Source organism: Podarcis bocagei (genome assembly GCF_964188305.1).
Source record: "Podarcis bocagei genome assembly, chromosome: 14".
Taxonomy (NCBI): domain Eukaryota; kingdom Metazoa; phylum Chordata; class Lepidosauria; order Squamata; family Lacertidae; genus Podarcis; species Podarcis bocagei.
The window spans coordinates 40,722,051-40,745,156 of record NC_138139.1 but is presented as its reverse complement, the minus strand read 5'-3'; the positions used below and the strand labels follow the sequence as shown (position 1 = coordinate 40,745,156).

Genomic DNA, 23,106 nt, shown 5'->3' with positions numbered 1-23,106 from the left:
AATGTATCTGAACATCCCCAGGAAACTCGCAAGAACTGGGCAAGGCAGCTGACTGTGCTTTCAAAGCCCAGCATTCTAGCATGCAACTGAAGTAAAGGAGAGCATTTCTAGAAAATGTGTACCTACTGCCTTGCTAGCCATCTTCAGAAGAAGAAAAGGTTAGGAAGTAACCCCTACATAAACCCAGAGTGGAGTCCCTAAGGAAGCTGGATGGCAGCTAGATGGCATCTTATACGCTTCCTTCAGGCAACTCCTGCAGCCAAGCTGGTGCAAATGTATTGCTTTCCTTTCCTTTGGACCACATCAGTGAGGCTGAGAGGGGAGGTCCTGTCATCTGGGCAAGCCAGGACCTCCATATACACTGCCCAGGCTTGTGCCCTAGAGATGTCACTTCAGTGCTGCAAATGCAGCAAAGTTACTCTGAGTAGACTAACAATGGCTGCAACCCATCAACTACGACAGGTAACAGAGGCTCCTCCTCACTCAGCCCCTAAGCTGGTATTCTCTTAAGTCAGAACCTGCTCTCCAGGAACTTTATCTATTTCTTGCCAAAGAGAGAGGGGAAAAACAATCCACATAGGTTAAAGCATGCTCATCATAAGATGTAGGGGGTTTCATACCAGGTTTCTCTGTTTTTTTCTTTAGCTTCTCTTTCATATTTTTCAAGTGTTCTTTTATCAACCATGCCTGTCAAGTACCTAGAAAAAAATAGATTTGTATGTTGTTTAGAACGTAGAAGCTGCCTGCAGAAAGCAGCTTTATTTTTAAGGAGATAGAATGAGGTGGTAAATAAACCATCAGAAAGGTAAATAAACCATCCATACAGCTCACTGCTTCATTGGCATACACAGCAGCATATAAAGATAGCCAATCCACAGAAAATAGTTAAGACAAGCTGTTTTGGGACTACAATTCCCATCATCCCTGATCATTGGTTCTGCTAGACAGGAATGGGAGTTATAGTTCAATAACAGCTGGAAACCCAAGTATGGGAAAACCTGGACTACAGTGCTGCATGAGAAGCAGGTTTTGATCAAACATTTACATTGAGAAACAGCATTTAGTATGGGCATATGAAAATTTTGTAATCTGTATCAGGACTGGGGAAACTGTGGCTCTCTGGATGTTGCTGGACTCCAACTTCCATCATCTCTATTGGTCATGCTGGCTGAGGCTGATGGGAGATGGAGTCCAGTAACATCTGGAAGGCCTCATGTTCACCATCCTGGTCTAAACTGTAGAACTACAGGAAAGGTTAGGAAAATGTCTATGGGCATTTACAATAGACTTCACAATAGAAAGAAAACAATTGGAAAGTGATTCAGACTAATGCTGCACTGCAGGTAAGTCTACGTCAACAAAAGCAATCAAGCACAAACGTTTCAAAGATTTGATAAATTAAGCTGCTTACATTATTTGTCCTCCAATTGTTGATTTGCCAGCATCTAGCCAAAAAAATGTAGAGAGCAATTTTTTAAGAAAAATGGATTTTCAAAGTAAGCTTTCCCCAACCACCTAAGCTACTTCTCTCATTCTATTAAAGTGTTAGATTTCCCCATCATGATATTCTTTTGTCTTTCATATTAGTATCACCAATGATGCGGGGTCAAAAATTGTCTGTGGAAATGCTAAGAAAAATCTTCCATTGTTAAAAAAATTTCCTTTTCTAAAAATGCATTGCTTCATAAAATGAACTAGCAACAAAATGAGTGGATCCAATAACGGAGTTTAACTGGGCAGTTTGAGAGGTAAGTTGTTCTGTAAAGGAGGATGTAATGAACATATGAAGGCACACTAAGTGTGCAAATGATTTTGAAAGGATGTGAAGCAAATCATGCCCTTTTCTATTCTCTGTATGCTGCTGCTGCTGTTTTTTGTTTTAAAGTCCACAGCATTAGTTCTAGATGTCAGTGTCCTTAACAAACATTTTATTTATTTTACTCTCCCTGTAAGGAGACTTCTTATTAAGGAGAAAGAGCCCAGACACCACGTCATATGAGCAAGCAGGAATTCTAATTAGCAGTTCCTCCCCCCTCCCTGCTGCATTATGCATTAACCAACCATTATAATTTCAGGTTTATCAGCTTTATGCGTAACTGCAACCAAGTCATTTAATTGACAAGCAATGCATATGCTAGAGCAAGTGTCGGAAAACCTTGGCCCTCAATGTTGTTGAACTACAACTCCCATCAGCCTCAGCAAGCGTGGTCAGTGGCCAGAGATGATGGGAGTTATAATTCAACAACATCCGGAGGGCCAAAGGTTCCCTGCATAGCCAGAGGTATTCCTGAACAGCAGGTACCACTGGACCTACCCTTACACACCCACTTGAAAGGATTCAGTAGCAAGCACTGAAAACACTGCTGTCTGAGACTCTAGAGCAGGGGTCGGCAAAGTTTTTGTGGCTTGGGCCGGTTCACGGTCCTGCAGATGCCACTGTGGGCCGGAGTGCACACATGCACGCACGCGCAAACGCTATTTCTGGCGCTCCTTCCAGCACGGAGGAGGCGTGTGCAGCTTCTCATTGGCTGCAGGAGCTTCCTTGTGGCCCATGGGCCTTAGGTTGCCAACCCCTGCTCTAAAGAGCTGCTTCCAGTCAAAGAAGATAATACTGAGGCAGGCAGACAACTAGATTATGACAGCTTCCTGTGCTTCAGATGTCTACTCAGCAGTAATCGTGAATGAGTCACTCTCTGCTGCACCTATTTGTTTTGGTGAGACACGGAAGAAAGGAAGGCTTGACTATGCACACTATTCTGAACTCTTCCAAGGAGGATAATTATTAGGTTGCCATCCTATAAAATCCTCTGGGACCAAGTCCCACTGAACTTCAAAGAAGACATGCCTAAGCCTGCACTGTCGCTAGCAAACTTACCATATTCTTTAAACTTTTGCCAATCTGTATGAAAGGCAAACCTGCAATTTTATATAGAATCTAACATTAGCATCTAAAAAGGTATACTCTGAAAGCATTAAAGATGGTCCCAGTAATAAGATCAGGTTAAAAAACATATTATGCACCCACCCTCCCTGCGCTTATCAGCAGCTTACCTACATGTCCAATGAATACTACATTTACATGTTCTTTTTTGGGAGCACCTGGTGGTGCCATAATAGATTTAGGTTTTGGTAGTTCCTCTTCCTCCTCCATCATTTCCGGGGTGCCTTCCTCGGTAGGTCCTGCATCTCCAGAAGGTCCACTTGCTAACTCAGGTTCAATAGCTTCTTCTTTGTGATCCCATGATTCTTCAGGGGACATTTCCGTTTCTCCGTTTTCTACTGGAATTTAACAAAGAGTTTATCTGAACAAATGGAAAATTTTCATCTGCTTTCTTTTAGGAGAAAACAAAAGGTTAGCGGTACTTCAAAGGCAGGTATGTTACATCTAAGCAGTTAAAAGTTCTACTGCTGCAAGTTCCATCTTTTCTGATCTTGTTCTGCTGGCTGAGGCTTCTTTTCCAAAAGCTTTGTTCTAAACTGGATGTTACAAGTCATTTTCAAAGCATGCTACAATTCATAGGTATCAGCAGACTATTTTAAGACAATAGAATTTTCAGTTGCAGAACACACACAAAACACGTCAAGATTATACAGTTTTTGAAGAGATTATACAGTTTTTGTATACCTATATTTATTAATTACTACTCAGTTTATGAGGATGACTGAACACTTGGTCCCTTCCTTCCTCATGTTCAAAGTGTTTCAAATATAATAACAGAAATGGAAGGGACCACAAGGGTCATCTAATCCAACCCCATGCAGTGCAAGGATCTTGCCCAACATGGGACTCAAATTTACAAACATGAGATTAAGAGCCTCATGTGCTACCTACTGAGCTAAGTTAAAATTGCCCATGAAAACTGGTCAGTCTACCTAAAGTATGAGACTATTTGAGAATTTGAAGCCCGACATCAATATACTCTTACTTGACATTCCACAATAGAGGTGGGAAGAATACGGGTAGGCAGATTTCAGGTGTTTGAAATCTACTCATAGTGACACCAGGTGACACTATGCTTTGAAATCTTGACTGTTGGGACTTCAAAGTGCAGCAGGAGACTGGATGAAAACCCTTTTGGAAACAGACCTGTGCTGCTCTTTGAATCTTTGGTTTTTGAAGCTTTAAAGAGCAGCTTGGGACTGCTTGCAAAACAAAGGGCTCTGCGCTGTTTGAAAACTCACCAGCTTTTGCAAACAGCCCCGCACTGAGCTTTGGCTGCATGGGCACAGTCAAACCGAGCAGGGTTTTAACCCCTGTTCACCAGCTGATGAGCAGAGTTAAATCCGGCTCAGAGTTTGGATATGCACACTCTTCCACAGCAGTGGAATTGGGGTGTACAGTCAGTGAAGAACCAACCCCCTGCCCTGCCCACTAGCTGGCATTGGATTGACAGCATCTGTTGGGTAGGTAGGTAAGGCTTTAAAAGAATGGCCTCACAGGCCTAATTAGACACTCTGGAAGACATAAGATTGGCTTGTGTGCCAGAGGTTCCCCATCCTTCAACTGAGGCAGGGACAAAAGGGTGGCTTGAGGGAGAGTACAACACACTTGGTGGTATTCAAAGTTCTTGCTTCATTCAAGGAAGAGTATGCTCATGGAAGGGGTTATTGTGTGAATGGAAGCTTCTTCTGTTTGCAGAATGAAAACATTAGATACCATTCACTTAAGGAATTAAGGAAAATGCTTGACCACATGCTGATCCCAGAAGGAGTTTGTTTTCCGTATGAGATCACAGTCATTTTACACAAGAATTCAGTTCCATTCTTCCATTCCCTCTCCTCAACCTGCACTGCTATTTTTAAAAGTCCAGTTTAAAGTGGAAGAAGCCCTTCTCAATACTATCGTTTAACAAGTGGTAGTCAGAAACCTTTGCACACCAACTTCAAATCACTCAGACCTTTTGGTAGATGTTCAGATCTACCTTCTGCCCACTGGCTTGAAAGATTTTCAAATACAGGTACAAAGGGGCTACACTATGTTCTGTCACAATAAAACAGCAAAGACTCAATTAGCAGTATCTTCAATTAAACAAGTCAAGTGCTATCAAACAGCACTTCTAGCTGTATTACGTAACTGCACTTACCAACTGGTTCTGAGATTTCCATACTGACTGCAGCATTTGACCCTGTTGAAAGAGAATCAAATACAGAATGTTAAATATGTGACGTTAACTCAAGATGCCATGGTTAAACATGTGTTTAGAACACAGCAAGTTAGCAAAAGTTTAACAATGTATCCTAAATCACATAATTAGATCCACTTTAGATTTTCCAGCAAACACATGCATATTACCTTCACAAGGTGACGGTTGTTCCTCTTGTGAAGATTCTGCTGATGCCCCTTAAACAAATAAGAGATTCAGCATTGATATAAATACAGAGATAACTGCCTTCAATAAAAGCTCAAGAACCAGAAAAGCCAGCTAATCTGAAGTAGATGCAAGGAAAGGGTTCTAGGCTTTTCACCCTACTGTTTGCCCCCTTCCTATTCCCTGAACTCCTTAAAATTGCACGTGTTGAGACATGCACAAGAATCTGTTCGGGGAGGTTTTTGGGACACTTTGCCCTGTTTTGCATGCGATGCTAACCCATTGTTTAAAGCAGCAGAAAGCCTTGAAATTGTGTGCTCTCTCTCCCCTCTTCCAGCAATGCCACAAGGACATCAAAAGCAACCACTTTTAAATGAACTAAAGTTCCCTGTAACACTCAAACTCAGGGAACTCTGGTTAGCCAGCGGTTTGCTAGTAAGCCAGGATCATAAGCCATGGCTTGACCTTGGCTTGCTCAAACAAGCCATAGATTAAACTAATCAGTCTTGATATTATGTGGAGTTCTGGTCAAGTAAAAAAAACCTTCTGAACATGCTTGGGTGGGGGTCCAAGACCAAGGCTCACTGCTGCTCATTCACGTAATCCTAAAACATGACTTACTGTTGCCAAATGTGCCCTTTAAAATTTGCCAATTTAAAAACAATCTTTTTTTGCAATGTAGCACACAAAAAGCTATCTATTTTCCTGTATCATCAAATGAATCAGACTCCAGAGGTTGTGATTCTAATGACCCTGTTGTAAGCAGAATCAAAGCACTTTACAAACATGTTGAACTTTGAAGCACCACAGCGGTTAGGAGTAATTTTCCAAGTATCATTACATAGGACAAACATGCAGAAGGGAGATCTGGTGGTTTGTTTCCCAGATTCCCTACTATCTGGGTGATCCAAATACGAATTTGAAATGCTTCTGAAGCCCTCAAATTTCATTTTAATGCATTTGAACTTAGTTAATGTTCACTATGAAAATTATGCATTATTTAAAGCTAGCAAGATCAAATACAGATTAGAATATTCACATAAAAGAAACTAAGTACCAAAACAGCAAACTGAGAAAAAGAAAATACAAAAATGCACAAAAGCACCAAACTCGGGGAGCAGATTTCCGTAAGCCATAGGTAAAGGTAAAGGAACCTCTGACAATTAAGTCCAGTCGCGAACGACTCTGCGGTTGCGGCACTCATCTCGCTTTACAGGCTGAGGGAGCCAGAGTTTGTCCGCAGTTTTCCAGGTCAAGCGGCCAGCATGACTAAACCGCTTCTCGCAAAACCAGAGCAGCGCACGGAAACGCCGTTTACCTTCCCGCCAGAGTGGTACCTATTTATCTACTTGCACTGTGTGCTTTCTAACTGCTACGTTGGCAGGAGCTGGGACCAAACAATGGGAGCTCACCCCGTCGCGGGGATTCGAACTGCCGACCTCTCGATCGGCAAACCCAAGTGGCACAGTGGTTTAACCCACAGCATCACCTGTGTCCCTATCCATAAGCCATAATGTCCAGCAAAATATGGTTATATTTGGTACTCACTTACTTTTCACATTTAAAATAACAAATCTCTCTTTTGGTGTAGGGTGGGAATCAGATGTGTGCTTGTACACCCCGCTTAGCATTTGGCAGTAATTCAGAATTCTGGCTTACAGCACACCAGTGGATTTGTAAAGTAAACGTACTGTCTGCTCACACTACTACAGGAACCAGACTCTCAGCCACTTTTTTGGTTCTGCTTGCGCTGCAGGCTCCAAAAGAATAGAGCAAAGCAGGCCATGCTGGCAGAAGGCCAATATTACAGGCACGAAGGGTGAATGCAGGTCAGGCAGAGCAGAACACAGAAGATACAAAGGCAACAGCAATACCCTCTTCAGGGCAGTAATTAGAAATGCTAGATGACACTGGACAGAGTGTACAGTTGTGCGGGAAGAGGCTGGCACTAATGACATATCCTCCAAGGGTAGTGATGTGAGTTTTCTGGAAAATGCTGCACTGGAAAAAAATCTGGAAATAAAATCTTGATATAAAGTATAGTAATGTGTAGTGGGTTTTTAAAAAAACTCTTTAATGCCCTAGAGCAGGGCTTCCCAAACTTGGGTCTCCAGCTGTTTTTGGACTCCAATTCCCACCATCGCTGACAACTGGGTCCTGCTAGCTAGGGATGATGGGAGCTGTAGTAAAAAAAAAAAAGAGCTGGAGACCCAAGTTTGGGAAACCCTGCCCTAGAGCCAAGGAATCCAACATAGTGCCTCCAGATGTTGCTGGACTCCAACTCCCATTATCCATACCATTGGCAATGGTGGCTGAGGCTGATAGAAGTTGGGAGTCTAACAACAGCTGGAGACAAGCGCTTAGCTACCTCTACCCTAGGGAGTGTTCTAATTCAGCATGTTTACTTTACCTTTATTTAGTAAACAAAGCTAATAAAAGTTCCCCACGTTAATTTTATGCCCCAATGCAGCACAAGTATTTCACCTGAAATATTTGAGGAAGCAAATTAAGGCACACTTAATGTGCTTTAAAGATGCTATTAAGGAGAACCGAACTGGAATATGTGCTCGTAAAAATCTAAATACATTATCATGTACTTCCCTCATTTTGTTCAAGCTTAAGAAAAACTAACAAAAGTACTGAAAACCGTTGGCACAATAAATTTCAGCAACGCAAATAACTATATGCAATTTGCTGACTTGCATAGGGACAATCACCTGAAAACATTCATTACAGCTATGAAAACGCCAGGCTTGCCTAATATTCTTCAATAATGCTAATATATTTATGACATTGATCCCCCCCCAAATCACTGTCCAAAGGTTTAAACAATTTAGCCAGCAAGTCTTAACACGGTGTGCTACAACAAAATAATGATCAGGAGGCCCACATTTAGAACAGAGGAGAGGGCAGGCTTCCTCCAGAGAATCAACTCTTCCTCCTTTGCAATTTCACGGAGCCAATTATATGGGGGATGGAAGAATGCTCACCTCTTGAGGATCGGATGCTGGTAACAAAAGGGGGAAGTTATGACATCCACCCCCTTATCAAGAACACAAAGAAGCATCCAAATTGCTGCTGCTGGGGAACATAATCCTAGGCCCCATCTACACTATACAGTCAAAGCAGTATTGTACCACTTTACCAGTCATGGCTCCCTCTGAAGAATCCTGGGAAGTGTAGTTTATCAAGGGCGCTTAGGAAGCCCCTATTCCCCTCACAGAGCTACAGTTCCCAGACTTCTCTGAGAAAAAGGACTGCTGTCGGATCTCTGAAAATTGCAGCTCTGCGACGGAAATAGGAGTCCCAACAACTCTACACTGCCCAGGATTCTTTGGGGGAAGTCCTGGCCTTCTATGGGTTTGACATTTAGGCAATCCATTTGTCATTTCCTCCCTCATTCTTTGGAAGTCTCTGCAGGTCTAACCATCCACAGATAGGAGAAAGCAGTAAGAAAGAAAAACCAGCTGGCATTTCAATTTGCGTCTCTCTTTTGCTTCAAGAGCAGTATGCGGCCATGAGAACCACTGTCTTAAAATAAGACAGGGGAGAAGGAAGGAGTTAATGCTACATAATCACTAGGAATGTAAACTGAACGATCTCAGAAATGTCGCAATCCTCTATCATTTGCACAAATGGCAGTGAATTACTAATCCAAAAAATATGTTAGGGACAGGGAACTACTTTAAGTCACACTGAAGTGGCTGAACACGCCCAGTGGGATTTAACGTTTCCTTTAAAGAGCAGGTGCCCATGTCATGCCACTACCTGCTTTTGAGAGTCCCCTGGTTTTCAAGAGTGGTTTACCACATGGCACACTGGTGCTGCTCAAGAACTGCGCTTCTGCTTGCAAAACTTTGGATGCAGGCCTATACTTATAAACATGGAATCTCCTATTCTTGTGCAATTACAGTGGTACCTTGGGTTAAGTACTTAATTCATTCAGAAGGTCCGTTCTTAACCTGAAACTGTACTTAACCTGAAGCACCACTTTAGCTAATGGGGCCTCCTGCTGCTGCCGTGCTGCTGGAGCACGATTTCTGTTCTCATCCTGAAGCAAAGTTCTTAACCCGAGGTACTATTTCTGGGTTAGCGGAGACTGTAACCTGAAGCGTATGTAACCCGAGGTACCACTGTACTGTAAATATTTATCATTTTTTAAAAAAGATGGAGAGAAAACAGGAAAATTAAACCAGAGTAGAGGTAAAAATCTTACTTCGAGCTTATGATGAGGGGAATGAGACTTTGTGCTGACCATCAGGCAGTGGCTTTTTCCACTTGCCTTGCTCCACCCTCCAGCCTCCATAAGGGAACTGTTTCCAGAGGAAGAACTGTGCGGGGAATGAGATTTTGTGCTGGCCATCAGGCAACGGGTTTTTCCACCTGCCTGGCCCTTGGGGCCCTAGGAGCCTTCAGAACAGAGCTGCTGCCATAGGCATTATGTGTATGTGTCTTTTGATGAACTGAGTAGAAGATTATGAGTTATGGGGTGAGGAGAGTGTGTGTGAATTCAACAGTGCTTCGTTTGGTTTTGGTTGTAAGATTGTAAATGTTAATTTTGTTTTGTGAATTATGAGTGCAGTAATGCTTTGTGAATCTTACATGACTTGTTGTGGTTGTGCTGCTTACCTATTTTTTTAGTTGTTTTATTAATAGTGTTTTATAGTAGGTGGTTGTTTTACTGATGATTTGTTAATTATTCTATATGATTTATGTTCTAACTGGGATGCTGTACTATGTTATAGTTATTTATTGTATGTAAGCCGCTTTGTGATTTGTGTGTGTGGAAAGCAGCATAGAAATATAATAAATTTAATTAAATAAATTTAGTAACATACAAAACTGTCTAGTTCTAGTTAATCCTTTCTAGTTCAGGATTTAAGTACTCCTTCCAATAGCAATTGCATGATAAAAATAAATAAAAACCGCAGAATGCAGACCAAAACTACTTAAGCCTTTTTTGCAGCCAACTCACAATGCTGACTCATATTCAGTGATGAACTACAAATCCAAAACCTTTTTCACCTGTACTATTGCCAAATCATGTTATCAAGCATCCTATAGCTGTGCATTTGATTTCTACCCATACTCCAAAATGCAGAAATGCTGCACTTGTCTCTGCTGAATTTCATGTTAGTTTGGGTTGAGTTTTCCACTCCATCAAGGTTATTTTAGAACTTTATTCTGTTATGGAGTCCCAGCATTAGAATAAGCACAATCCTTACAAGAATCCTTGAAAAGCTCTCAAATTCTTTTAAAATAACATTAAATTTCTAAGGCAGGCAACCCATTGTTTCCCACATTTCTAACTTTTTGGAAAGGCTTTCCTCCTTGCTTAAGTCAGAGAAGTCCACATGACCCAATTTGCATCATTTTGAATTAATGAAAAGTGTGTGTGTGTGGGGGGGGAGATTTAAGGTACATGTGGTTAGCAGAACTGAATCCTTCCCCCTTGGCCACGGGTTGGCAAACTAAGGTCCACGGGCAGGATCAGGCCCAATTGCCTTCTGGATCTGGCCCATGGACGGTCCAGGAATCGCCGCATTCTTTCCCTCTCCCTCCTTCGGCAGCGCTTTTATCCTCAGGGATGGAGCAATCTTGTTCCACGCCGAGCGCCGTCAAGTGTCGGCTCGCCTGCCTGCCCGCCTCAGCAGGACGGCACTGTGAAGGTGGCGTGACGCCGGCTGCTGCTGTGTTTTCCTCCTGCTCCTCCTCCCTCTCCCTCAGTCCGCCCTTCCTTCCTTCTCCGTGCTCCTTTTCCACACTGCTTCCTCACACGCTTTCTTCGTTGCCGCCTGCCTCCTTCATTCCTCCCATGGCATTCAGGTGGGTTATTGCGGTGGCCGCGACTGCCACTTGCGGATTGGCGGGCAGCTCAGTCTTCTTCTCCGCAGTGCCTCTTGGGAAGCAGCAGCAGCAGGTGGTGCGTAAAAGCTCCGGTGACACCCCGGTTCCCCTACCTCCGTCTGTGGCTCCTCCGCTGGGGCTGCTGCTTCTGTCTTCACCGGCCAACGCAGCCTCCTACCCCATCATGGCACCTGGCTGGCTGGAGAAGCCCAACTGCGGCTATTGGGATGACAACTGGGACAGGTAAAGCGAAGCATCTTCAGGTCTCTTTGTGGGTGGGTGAAAATCGTTCATTTCCCCCCTCCCAAACATAGTCCGCCCCCCCCCAAGGTCTGAGGGAGAGTGGACCGGCCCCCTGCTGAAAAAGTTTGCTGACCCCTGCCCTAGGCTGTGCTTTCCTCCTCCAAGCTGCACAAGGAGAAAGAAACCTAAGTAATTCTGGGGAAAGTTCAATATCCCTCACATCCATTCCTAATGTGCTTTAAATCCCTTCTCCATGTGGAAGGCTTGGTATTTTTCCAAGGCCTTTTAAATTTTGACTTCAGTCAGTCCACTGCTGGACTTTTTGTTTGCTGTGCCATTTTATTTGTGCTTTTTGTTTGCGTGTGCTTATTTTATCATCATAAAAATTCTGTTTTTTTAATGTGCATTGTTTATTTATTTATCTTTGCATTGTGGGCCACTTTAGGCACAAATCACTGTGGAAGAGCAAAATATAAATAATAAACTTTACCATAATTGAGTGTGTGGGGGAGACAGAGAGAGGAGAGAACTGTACATAACATATTAGCAAACTCTTTCCCCTAAATATTCCCCTGGAGATTATGCTCAACTATTGTTGTACACTTCAGTTGTGACTGTTGCAAAGCCTCCTTTAACTCTGATGACTGCAACAGAAAGCCAAACTTGCTGGACTTTTCCATCTTTTTACAAGGGCAAACTTTGGTACTGCTTTTGGACAACGCCCTATTAGGCTTGTAAACAACTACTGTACTTGCTTGCCTGCCTGAGGCAAGTGAGTATCAGCTCCCTGCAATCTGGCAAGACAACTCAATTTTCCCCATTTCAGACTATCAGTGCATTATATTGTTACCTGCTTTGGGAATTTGGGACTTCAGAAATTCTAAATAAACTACTAACAAACATGGGCAGATATTAAACACACAAATGTGCGCTAGTAGCTTTTCAGGTAGGGCTGCACATGTGGTGTCTCTTCTCATAAAAAAGAAACAATTTTTGTCATCACCCTGTACTGTAACTAAGCCTACATACATGTAACTGAAATACACACACATTCCTCTTCCTCTCTCCTTCCCTTGTATTCTCTGTGCTGAATTACAGGAAGCCCCTTGGAGCAAGCACCCATCCTCTTATACTCTATGAATAATCACACACATTGATAGCACAGAGAAAAAAGCTCACAGGGTGTTCAGCAACAAACACTGCCTTATCTGGTAAAGCTATCCAGGGAAGCTACAAACCAAATTACAGCAAAATTATTTAAATGTAAGCAACATCTTTATCACCAAGGCACATATGGACCCATTAGGAAAAAATCCTTATACAGGCACAATAAGAAGGAACTGTCCTAAATTAAAAACACGACTGTTTTAGTAGCAACAGTAATGGGTGAGAGAGAAATCCATCTTGTTATGTGCAGTTGGCAACACAGGACAGACACCACATATTTGACAAGAATAAACAAAAACAGGAACTTGGTACATCATCCCAATTATTACATAATCAAAAATATGTGGTTCTGAAAAACTGAATCATATTTCTATAATAACAGACTTGCACATATGAAGGCAGTTTCTGCTAGTGCTGTAGTGGAAAGTGAGGGGCAGATGGGGCTCATCAACCTGGAAAGGTAGCCCATCTAGGAAAACAAAAACTCTGATCCTAAACCTCCACTGCCTTGTGGGATATATTTGGGAGAAGAAAAGGCTATGGAGTAAACCCTACACAAATTTGGAGTGGAGTCCCTAAGATGGTTGGATGACACCTTGTATGCCTCCTTCCAGAAACTCCTGAAGTCAAACTGCCACCAAACGTTTTGCTCTGCTTTCCTCTGGACCACATCAGCGATGTGTCTTGGTGTCTGGGCAGCCCAGGACCTCCATACACACTGCCCAGGCTTGCATCCTGGGAAGGTCACTTTGGTGCTGCTAACACAGCACTTTGACTTCACCCCTGGAAATGCACTCCATTGCCCCTTGAGACAGATAGATGCCATCACCAACACCCTTACACTGAAACTTGTATCCCAAGGTAGAGGCCACAGCACGCAATTTTGAATTCAGACCGCTTAACTATACAGTTGACTCTCAACTTACACAGGAGTTACATTCTGGGGTTGGTGCATGAAGACAAAATCACATGTAGTCAAAGCATATTCCCCAAAGGTGAGTGCAATGGCAGGTGGGATTGCTGACACACACACCCCGACGCTTGCCCTCCTTTTCATTTTTTCAGCCAAGTGCATAAAGCTGAAGTCGCACAAGTTAAATGCACTTAAGTTGTGAGCTGACTATACTACTTTAGATGTCACCTGTGGCTCTTGATTTACCACACTTCATTTATTATACTTCATAAAAAAGACTGTGGAAAATAATACAGGGCAGAGACTACAACAAAAGGGAGAACTGGACATTCCAGATTGGTTCCTGAGAAGTTCAAAGAGCACCAAAAGACATTATTACCTGTGTGGTTGTCAAGTAAACAAAGCAGTGAATGTCTCAAAAGGAAACCCTTAAAGTGTAAGGGCTTTTGTTTTATTTTTCTATAGCAACAATGCATGGACAGTCCAATCATGGAATATTTTCAAGGTCCTGTAATAAAACATTAGGCCACGTGGGCAGGGTATAAATAATAAAATTATTATTATTGCTTCCAAATAAACTTTCCAATGTTACAGGTATGCTTCTCTTAGTGCTGAATACAAAAAATGGCAGACACTGCATTTCACAGTTGTCTGATGTCCACACCCTCAGACCACAAAGCCTGCTCCCTATCTAAATTATTGTAATAATTAGATTTTTGCCACTCCCTTCTACCAAAAGAAGCCCAGATGTTTGTGGCCTGGTTGGCATAATTTAGTGAAGAGGGAAAGGAACTAACTACTTTGGACAGTGAAACAAGCTCTGACATCTAACACATAGTTGGGTTCAAATAAAGTCTATTTAATGTATACAGAAACCGTTTTGAAGAAACTGGTGAAACATGCATTTTAGAAGCTTGCAGATCTTCCAAAATGCTTTCTCTTTGTTTCTAACAATATCAACAAAAAATGTACTTCATGAGCCAAGGTATTAATCGGTAAATGAATTACATTGCCTACTGCTGACTGACACAACCCTTTTGTTTTCCCTGTGAACATTTAGCGAAGCAAATAATAAGCAATAATTAAAGTGAACTCTGCAATAAGGTCTGGGAGAAGACAAGGAAAGAACATTAAATATTTAACCGCCCAAAGACAGCAGTACTTGTTGAGCAGGAACTATGCCATCTCCTCGCTACATTCGGCCTTCCTGTTCAAAGACAAGAATGCAAGCAAGGTAGGATGATAGTCCCATCAACAGGCGCAAGATGAATCACCAGTTATTTTGTGTTAAGAGCAGTTCTGATCTCACAACACCATGTGGGCATCCCAGACTGCTTTTGTAGCACAGCAAGACTGATGGCAGAAATCAATTCCTGTAAAACACAACCCTAATCTATGCAAGAATGGGCAAACCCAGCATGCCTTGAGCCCCAATCCTAACCTACAAGCGTTTTCCATCTAAAAATGGAAGCGTCACCTACTTCAAGTTTTGAACAGCTGAGTTGCCTCCTTTCCAGATTTAAGATGCAGTGAAGGGCTTTGTGTGAAAAGGGTTGCCGGACGAAAGAAAGTCAGTCCTTCTCCAGTTACAGATAGGTAACTTCTTTCTCTTTGCTTAGCAGCCTTATACACAGAGTACAGTGGTACCTCGGGTTAAGAACTTAATTCGTTCTGGAGGTCTGTTCTTAACCTGAAACTGTTCTTAACCTGAAGCACCACTTTAGCTAATGGGGCCTCCTGCTGCTGCCGCGCCGCCAGAGCATGATTTCTGTTCTCATCCTGAAGCAAAGTTCTTAACCTGAGGTAATATTTCTGGGTTAGTGGAGTCTGTAACCTGAAGCGTATGTAACCTGAAGCGCATGTAACCTGGGGTACCACTGTACTCTAAATGGGAAGTTCGCATAAAATGTGTAACTGAATCAAGGCTGTCTCTTTCCAGGTTAGGGTCATAGCCTGAAGACGTGCCTAAGGCGGTAAAAGGCACTCTGGATGACACATGCTACAGGTGCCTCCAGTGGGAAAGTGACATCATGAGCACCCTCAGACTGAAACCTGCTGACTGCAACCCCCTTCAGAACAAGTTGGCCACCACTGACCTGGGGAGATGAACATCTGTCTTGTCTGGATTGAGTCTTTTAGTTTTCATCTAGCTCAGGCTAGCTCAACCTTGGCCCTCCAGATGTTTTCAGACTTTCAATTCCCATCATCCCAGACCATTGGTCCTGCTAGCTAGAGATCATGGGAGTTGTAGGCCAAAAAACACCTGGAAGGTCGAGGTTGAGGAAGCTTGATCTAGCTCATATTTGTCCTCTTCTCACCAGCTTTACATAATGCCTCTTTCTTGCAACAAAATCCTATCTCTACAGCTCCACACAACAAAATACTCATGATATTCCATGCTTCATAATAATAATAATAATTCATGCCTATCATGTGGTTGAGCTCCTCACTGCAGGCCTTCGCTACAAAAGTTTAGGGCAGTATCCAACTGAGCTTTACAGAGTAGACCGTTGAATTCAATACTTACATTAGTAATGCAATTAATTTCAGTGGATCTACTCTGAGTAGATCTACACTGGATAAACTCTCAGGGCAGGAACTAACAATCTGCTCAACACAGCAGTGAATAGTGATCTGGAAGTCCACTATCTCTCTTAAGAATTCAGAACTAAGCATCAACAAAGATGAAAGAGAGAGCTGGCTGAGGTAAGAGTGTTAAGAGATGGGACACTCATCCTCTATCAAGCAAGCCTTCCTAAGCCTAAAAATAAAAAAGAAACTAGCCTGAACTCTCCAATCAAGACGAATCAAATATTGGAGTAAAGGTAGTTGAGTAGCTCTGTGTGTGTTACAAAGATTAAAGCAAAGATCAGGAATATAGTTACAAAGACATACAGAGTCGCAGTGGCATTGATGCAGCTCCTTCTCCAAGTTAAGCAGACCTGAGCCTGGCAAGTAACCAGTGTTAGAAACTCAGATATATGAGCCCCTTAAATCAAGGATACAGTTGCCAGACAGAATACCTGGTGGCTATTTTCGGGCTGGATGGCTCAAAAGCCGTATTTTTCAATATGAGTTTTTGGTTCCTGAATTTCATTTTGATTGGGAAGATAAAATATAATGGATAGAATTCTGCAGGGTGTGTTGCAAATGTGTGATAACAGGCAAGATCCAAGGATCCTCAGGCATGCAGCTCCAGATGGTGGACAAATCAGGCGCCATCCTGGCAAATTTTGAACACTGCAAGTAACCCATGAATGTTGCCTGAGTTCTGGAGACAAACAGTAGGATAAAAGTGAATCTAGCAAAATAAATAGCCCCAGGCTTTCTATCTTACAAAAAATAGTCTACAGTAGCAATGTCAAATAAAATAAGCTCCTGCATCACGTTGCTTAATGAACTGACTGGGTGTGGGTTGGTGCTCCTACCAAACACCCATTCAGTAAAAATTTAAAAGCCTCCCATTTTAAGAATCACTGCTCTTGAAACATTTCCCAATGTTAAATTATGCCCAAGCAGCTCTTCCAGACTGGCACTCTCCTCGGAATGCCACCTTTCCACAGTTCAAACCATGGTCAAGGCGGTTTACAAAGTGAAAACACACGCAACTTAACAAAAGTAGTCACAAACAATACAACAAAGCATTATAAAATACATAACCAAAGTGAACCACATAAATCACTTCAAGAGCTCAACAGTGACAACAGCAACACCCCCCTAAAAAAACCCAGCTCAGCCCATGGTACCATATTGATACTGAATGCCTAAAGCTTTCTTAAATACTCAAACCTGACTTAGCCACCACAAGCATATGTATATGAATTGAAACAGTAGCTAACATCTTACATTCTGTATGCAGATATATATTCCAGGCTGTCAGAGGCTCTTCGATCACACAAGGATAGTAAGAAATTGAATGAGAAAAAGTTCCTTACATCTCTAACTTTCACATGTATGATACAGTAGAACAGCTGCTGCTAATACAGATCCTGCTCCCAATCTATGAAATGTTATGCACAAGGCCACACACACCACATTATATCAGTATAGTGGCTTGGCTGCCTGTCAACTAGCTGATATGAAAAAGACTTCATGGGAAGTGTTCATTTTCAGTCATTCCGAGTAATTAAGGGTGTCTTTGGGTACATATATATCATGTTTCAGCTATCAATTGTGAAAGTACCCAAACAACTATGATATCCCCAGGAATAAGTCAGTCAGTGTTGCCAAGCATCTTTATACCCATGTAGAGCAATATAGATATTCAACCAGTTAATTGAGATGATAGGAAACCGTGAGTGTGACGTTCTCAAGATATGGTTTACATAATACATGCAATATCTTAGCTTGGACAAACTTTTATTTTCATAGGTAAAAAAGCAAGAAAGCTTTGAATTTATGAAGCAGAGTGGCAATCAGGACTTATTTGGAACCCAAGGCTCCATCTCATCTATTCTTTTTCAACCCTGGTAAATGTGCAGAAATTACTAGACCCATTTCGCCCCCCCCCTCCGCCCACTAGCCTTACACAGAACTATGTTAATTATCTGCACCTCACTGACAACTTGAAATAACAAAAAGCCAACTCTCTCCCAACTAAAACCAAAACCAAAAAACCCTGCCTGCAAGCATCTTTTTTTACTTTACAAAGGTTACCTAAAGAGTAGCTACTAGGAAGGATGTTTTTTGAACTCAATGGGGCTCACCTCTGAGTAACACATGCACAGGATTTTGCTGCAACTGAGCATCCCACTTCAAGCAGAAAGTAATCCAGGGACATTCCTTAGCTAACATGCTCAACTATAATTACTAGCTGTGATTTGGTCATGACTACAAGATCATGTAGATACCCTATGAACACATTTAAGATTGGGGTAGGGGGAATAAAAACTTAAGCAGGTCTCAGTCTGGCCCATGACTACATAGGAGACTGTAGGAGAGCATCATGTAAGCTGCACTGAGCTTTCTGAAGAAAGAATGGGATACAGACTCAGAATCAATCCTACCTAATAAAGTAAAGCCAAGAGGAAAGTTGTTTGAAACTGGATAATTTACATTAAGGCAGTCTTGCCACAAATACTGCAAATCTTATGGAGATATTAGGAAAAGGCATGCTTTCCAATTCACAGTTCCCATTAGCATGTTGCACCATTCTTCTTGATTCACCTGATGACCTTGAAGCAATACATCTATCCCTTCCCCATTTCCAACCTAGCCACTGACTCAAGCACCCACTGTAGGAAACACTAAGATTCAAGTTAAGGGAAAGCTCCAGTAACAGTATTATGGAAGTATAAAGCAGCCAGAGTATTTCATGGCATGTTGAGCATGAATAAGCTTAATCAACCTATAAAATAAATAGCAGCATAAATCTAACACCATTAACCTAAGTCAGATGCTTAGTACCACCTGGTGAAAAAGATGGCCATGTGCAAGATTCCAACTCCACCACGGTTTTTACTGCCTAGTAGGTAATACATCTGGATTTAAAAAAATTAAGTGCACTACCAAGAGTCTGTATGAAACGCAACATCTGAAGTGCACAATACACATTCAAATAAAGTTTTTGCTGATCTGATCATTCTACCCACTACCAATACTGTAAGAGCTACCTTTCAAGTGTAATTCACCATGTTAAAATCTCTCTCCTCATATCTGCTATATTACTTCTCCTGTGTCTTTAGATTACAATATCCTCTTTTCTGAACTGGTTGCCTTCCTTATATTTTGCTACCTTGGAAGACAACCAGTGTAATGTAGTTGATAAGACTGCTGAACTAGGGAAAATCCATTTCCAGCTGCCTGGGTGACTTTGGCTTAGAGGAGGAGCAAGGGGAAAAGGTAACAGTCTTTTTTTATATATTAAAAAAACCCATCATGTTAACAGGTGGTTTAGGAACATAATGGCATCAAGGAAGTCTTTCCGAGTGGCTTTCATAGCAACTCTTCTAATAACCGGAAACAGACTTTTCCCCTCCTCTGCCAACGTAGACAAGTGACGTTCTGCCTTGCATCACAGCCACTGAGCTGCCCTGAGTCACTCCTCATTTATGCTTGTCCCAGTGCGGTCAGCATGGCTCCACACTACTGCCAGAAACAACTACAACACAGGACCTCTCCCTACCCCAATCCCTCAGGTGTTGAAGGTTCCCCAAGGGTCACCCCAACTCCACTCAACTATCTTTCAAATACATACACTAAGACCTTCCCTCCAAAGCCTCTCATGGGCACATTGCTAAAGTTGGCCCACGTTGGCCTTGCCTTCTCAGATCATAGTCAATTCCCCATCTGCTACCACCCAAAGAACAGGACCACCTCCCTGCCCCCATTTCTAAAAAGTTCAAATACTGTACTGGGATTGCTCCTTTCCTTCTCCCTAATCTGGGCTCCGGACTCACCAGCCTAAGTCACATTCTCCCTAAAAAAATCTCACACAACTCAGTAGGGAGGTTAGACCATCCAGCTGGGAGGACAGAGGAGGCAAACATCTCCCACTAATGAAGATCGCTGGTTGGCCTTGGGCCAGCTGATCCTCTCTGAAGCCTACCTCGCAGGATTGTTGAGTTAAGCAGGTGAAATGGGGGGGGGGGGAGGCGAGGGAGAATAAATATATCACTTACTTACAACTGGCCTTAATAAGGAACTGCACGTGATCTGAGCGCAGGTGGTTGTTTTTAATATATATATATATCTGATTACTATGACTGTATTTTTAAGGTTGCAATCCCACGCACGACTTACCTGGGGGCTCAACAGGGCCTGTTGAAACGCCCCAAAGTTCAAGGCCTCCATAACCGAAGCGACCCCCCCCCCGCGCCCCAACCCCTTTTCCTTCCTCCCCAGCGAGGTTACCGTGTGGCAGCGACGTCAGGGGCGGCAGGCCCGGCGGGGGCGAAGGCGGCGGCGGGAGTCCCTGCGCGGGCGCGGAGGACGTGGAGGAGGAGGAGGAAGGTGACGACGAGGAGGCCGGGCCTGGGCCTCCCCTCAGGAAGGCCGGCACGAACTCGGCGGCGTGGACATTGGGCACGAAGGGCTTGGCGTTGACGTTGAGGTGCCGGCTGAAGGCCGCGCCCAGCAGCTCCTCCTGCTGCTCCGCCGAGGCGGCGTCGAGCTGGGCCGGGCTGGGCACGTCGGCGGCGGCAGCGCCGGGGGCGGAGGAGCCGGCCGGGCCAGCGCCGGGCTCGATATCCGCCTGGTCCCAGCAGTCGGGCGCCGAGTCGCTGCTGCTGCCGCTGCTGCCGTTCGCCTCCATTTTGTCTCTGCCCTCCCCCCCACAAGCCTCTGCGCTTCCCGAAGCGGCTCCCGACGTCCTGGGAGGAAAGCGGGCTGAGGTGGGGGGCGGCGGCGGCAGGAGGGGAAGGGGCGGGGGAGGGGAAAGCGCGGCAGCCGGGAACGCGGCACCACCGTCGTCGTCGTCTCCGCGCTCGCTCCGGCCGCTCCGCGTGTGCGCCCCACCGCCGCGACGCAGGATGGCCTCCTCGAGATGCCGTACGCCCTTCTCCTCCCGCATCAGCGCCCGGCCGCCATTTTGGTAGTTCTCAGTCAGCCCCGCGTGCCTGCCTTAGATAGGCACGCCGCCGGCCCTGGCGACTACAACTCCCGGGGGGCCGCGCGCCGGGTGACGAGGCGACGTAAGGGACGCCGCTCTCGCCCGCTTCCGCACCTCTCGCGAATCGAGCCGATGAGAAGACAACAACTCCCAGCGGCCATTGCGCAGCCTTCCTGTTTCAATTTCCAATCACCCTTCTCTCACTGGTAAGAAGAGGTCTCGAAACGTAGCAGAGGAACTACAAGACCCAGAGGGCTTTGCGCTTCGCATTCGTAGGCGGAACCATGCGCTTACTCTCGAAAGGAGATGGGGAATGTAGTTTCGTGGATGTATAAGAAAGTTGATAGAAGCGTTTCGTAAAAGGGAGGAAGTATAGACAGGCATATTCCTCCCAGACTCCTCGCACAGAGGAGCGAGAAAGGACAAGTGGGTGCTGTTACCGAAGAGGGAAGGAGTAATAATAAATATTTTCCAATCGAATGAATCAGATTGTGTTCCACGTGGTTGCTGCACAGCACGTGCTTGATAACATAGTTTGCCACATGGACAGTTTTATATATTGAATTTCTATCCCACCTTTTCTTCCAAGGAGCTCAAGGTAATGTCCCTGTTCTTCCCCTCCTCGTGAAATTCTTCAACAACCCTGTGGAGTAAGCTGAGAGGCTGTGACTGCCCCCCCCAAGGTCACCCAGTGAGCTTCATGGCCAAGTAGGGATTTGAACCCTGGTCTCCAAGACCCAACACGCTAACCACTATACCACACTGGTTCACACTGGTTTTCAACCTGCCTCTTCCCAGTCATTGTAATTAAACCAATAGAGGCTGGTCCATTAGTGTGAATGGGGCACTGGCTCACCAACCTCAAGCCAGCCCCCAAAGTGTCTGCTTTCTTCCTTGCAACCAGCCCAGTGGGTAAACCAGGCTGTCTGCTTCCTGCTCCTTAGCTTATTTATTAAATTTGTATACCACCAACCTCCACCTGTAGATCTCAGGGTGTTTCACAACATAAAAATACAAGATTTAAAAAACCCATAAAATACATGGTGTGACATCTACCATTAAAGTACATTTTAGCACACATTAAAAACACATAGCTTCCCCCAAAGAATCATGCAACTGCAGTTTACCTCTCACAAAGCTCCTATAGGTCTCCCATGTTGCAAACGGCTTGGCAACACGCTGGCTCGGAGCAGACGCTCTGGCACCGTTTCGTATTCTGCTATCACCTGGTTCAATGTGTTGTCTGATTGTATCATGCAACAGGGTTTCACTGAAGCGGTGTGTGATGGCAGTTACCAGAACAATGTCGCCTGTACATGAAACCGAACAAATTAGCTGTGCGCGGAGTAACACAAGCCTGCTTCCAGGTGCTGTTCTTACCTGTGGTTCAGTAGGAATATTTCTTCCTGTACACAGCTACTGTTATCTGATTAAGTTCTAGGCGGCTGCATCCAGCACGTTTCTACATCATTGGATAAGCACCACCTCCACTTCTCAGTTAAGCATGCAGATCAGATGCTGGGCTACCACATGTAGCCCTGGGCAGTGCTCCACAGCAGTGCTGTGCCAGAAGACCTGTCCTACTACCATCACATTTCAGCACAACATCGCTGCAGTATGAGAAAGGCAATGGCAAAAAAGAGGGCATTGAATGACCTGACCTGCTTGAACTGTAATAGGAGTCTCAGGTAGCAAGACACTATGGTGCCTAACAGGTGCTTTTACAGTGTTGGTGAGAAAGTACTTGATGGTCCCTTTGATATTGTTGCCTCTCCAATTACAGGGTGAAAGACTGATGAATGATAGGTAAGCGGTTAGGGAATTTTATTCTTATTGTTATTCATTTATGTATTACCCACCCTTTACCCTAAGGTCCCAGGGCATGTTACAACATTAAAACACAATATTTAAAACAGTTTAAAACAAACAATTACAAAAATGAGATGGGTTCTTAAAATATATACTTCAAGTGTCAAAAGCCAGGGTAAAAAGGTGCACTTTCAGCAAACTCCAGAAGCTGTATATTGAAGATGCCAGGTGCACCTTTAGGAAGTGCGGCTGCATACACACCAGGCATT

General features: G+C 43.9%; 1 protein-coding gene across 3 annotated transcripts in view; it reads right to left on the bottom strand.

Moving 5' to 3' along the window:
* GSPT1 (G1 to S phase transition 1) overlaps positions 1-22,177 on the bottom strand; it is a 36,396-nt gene extending 14,219 nt beyond the window's left edge. The window contains exons 1-6 of one of the 3 annotated variants that reach the window (XM_081169489.1): positions 22,156-22,177; positions 5,294-5,341; positions 5,085-5,126; positions 3,052-3,279; positions 1,412-1,445; positions 621-698 (exon numbers count right to left, since the gene is read on the bottom strand). In XM_081169489.1, coding sequence (XP_081025615.1) covers positions 621-698; positions 1,412-1,445; positions 3,052-3,279; positions 5,085-5,106 — 362 coding nt within the window. In that variant the 5' untranslated portion in view covers positions 5,107-5,126; positions 5,294-5,341; positions 22,156-22,177. Of the gene's footprint in view, positions 1-620; positions 699-1,411; positions 1,446-3,051; positions 3,280-5,084; positions 5,127-5,293; positions 5,342-20,331; positions 21,005-22,155 lie in introns of those variants that run through there. The other 2 variants (XM_081169487.1, XM_081169488.1) reach the window with 2 other exon arrangements.
* Positions 22,178-23,106: the final 929 nt, after the last annotated feature.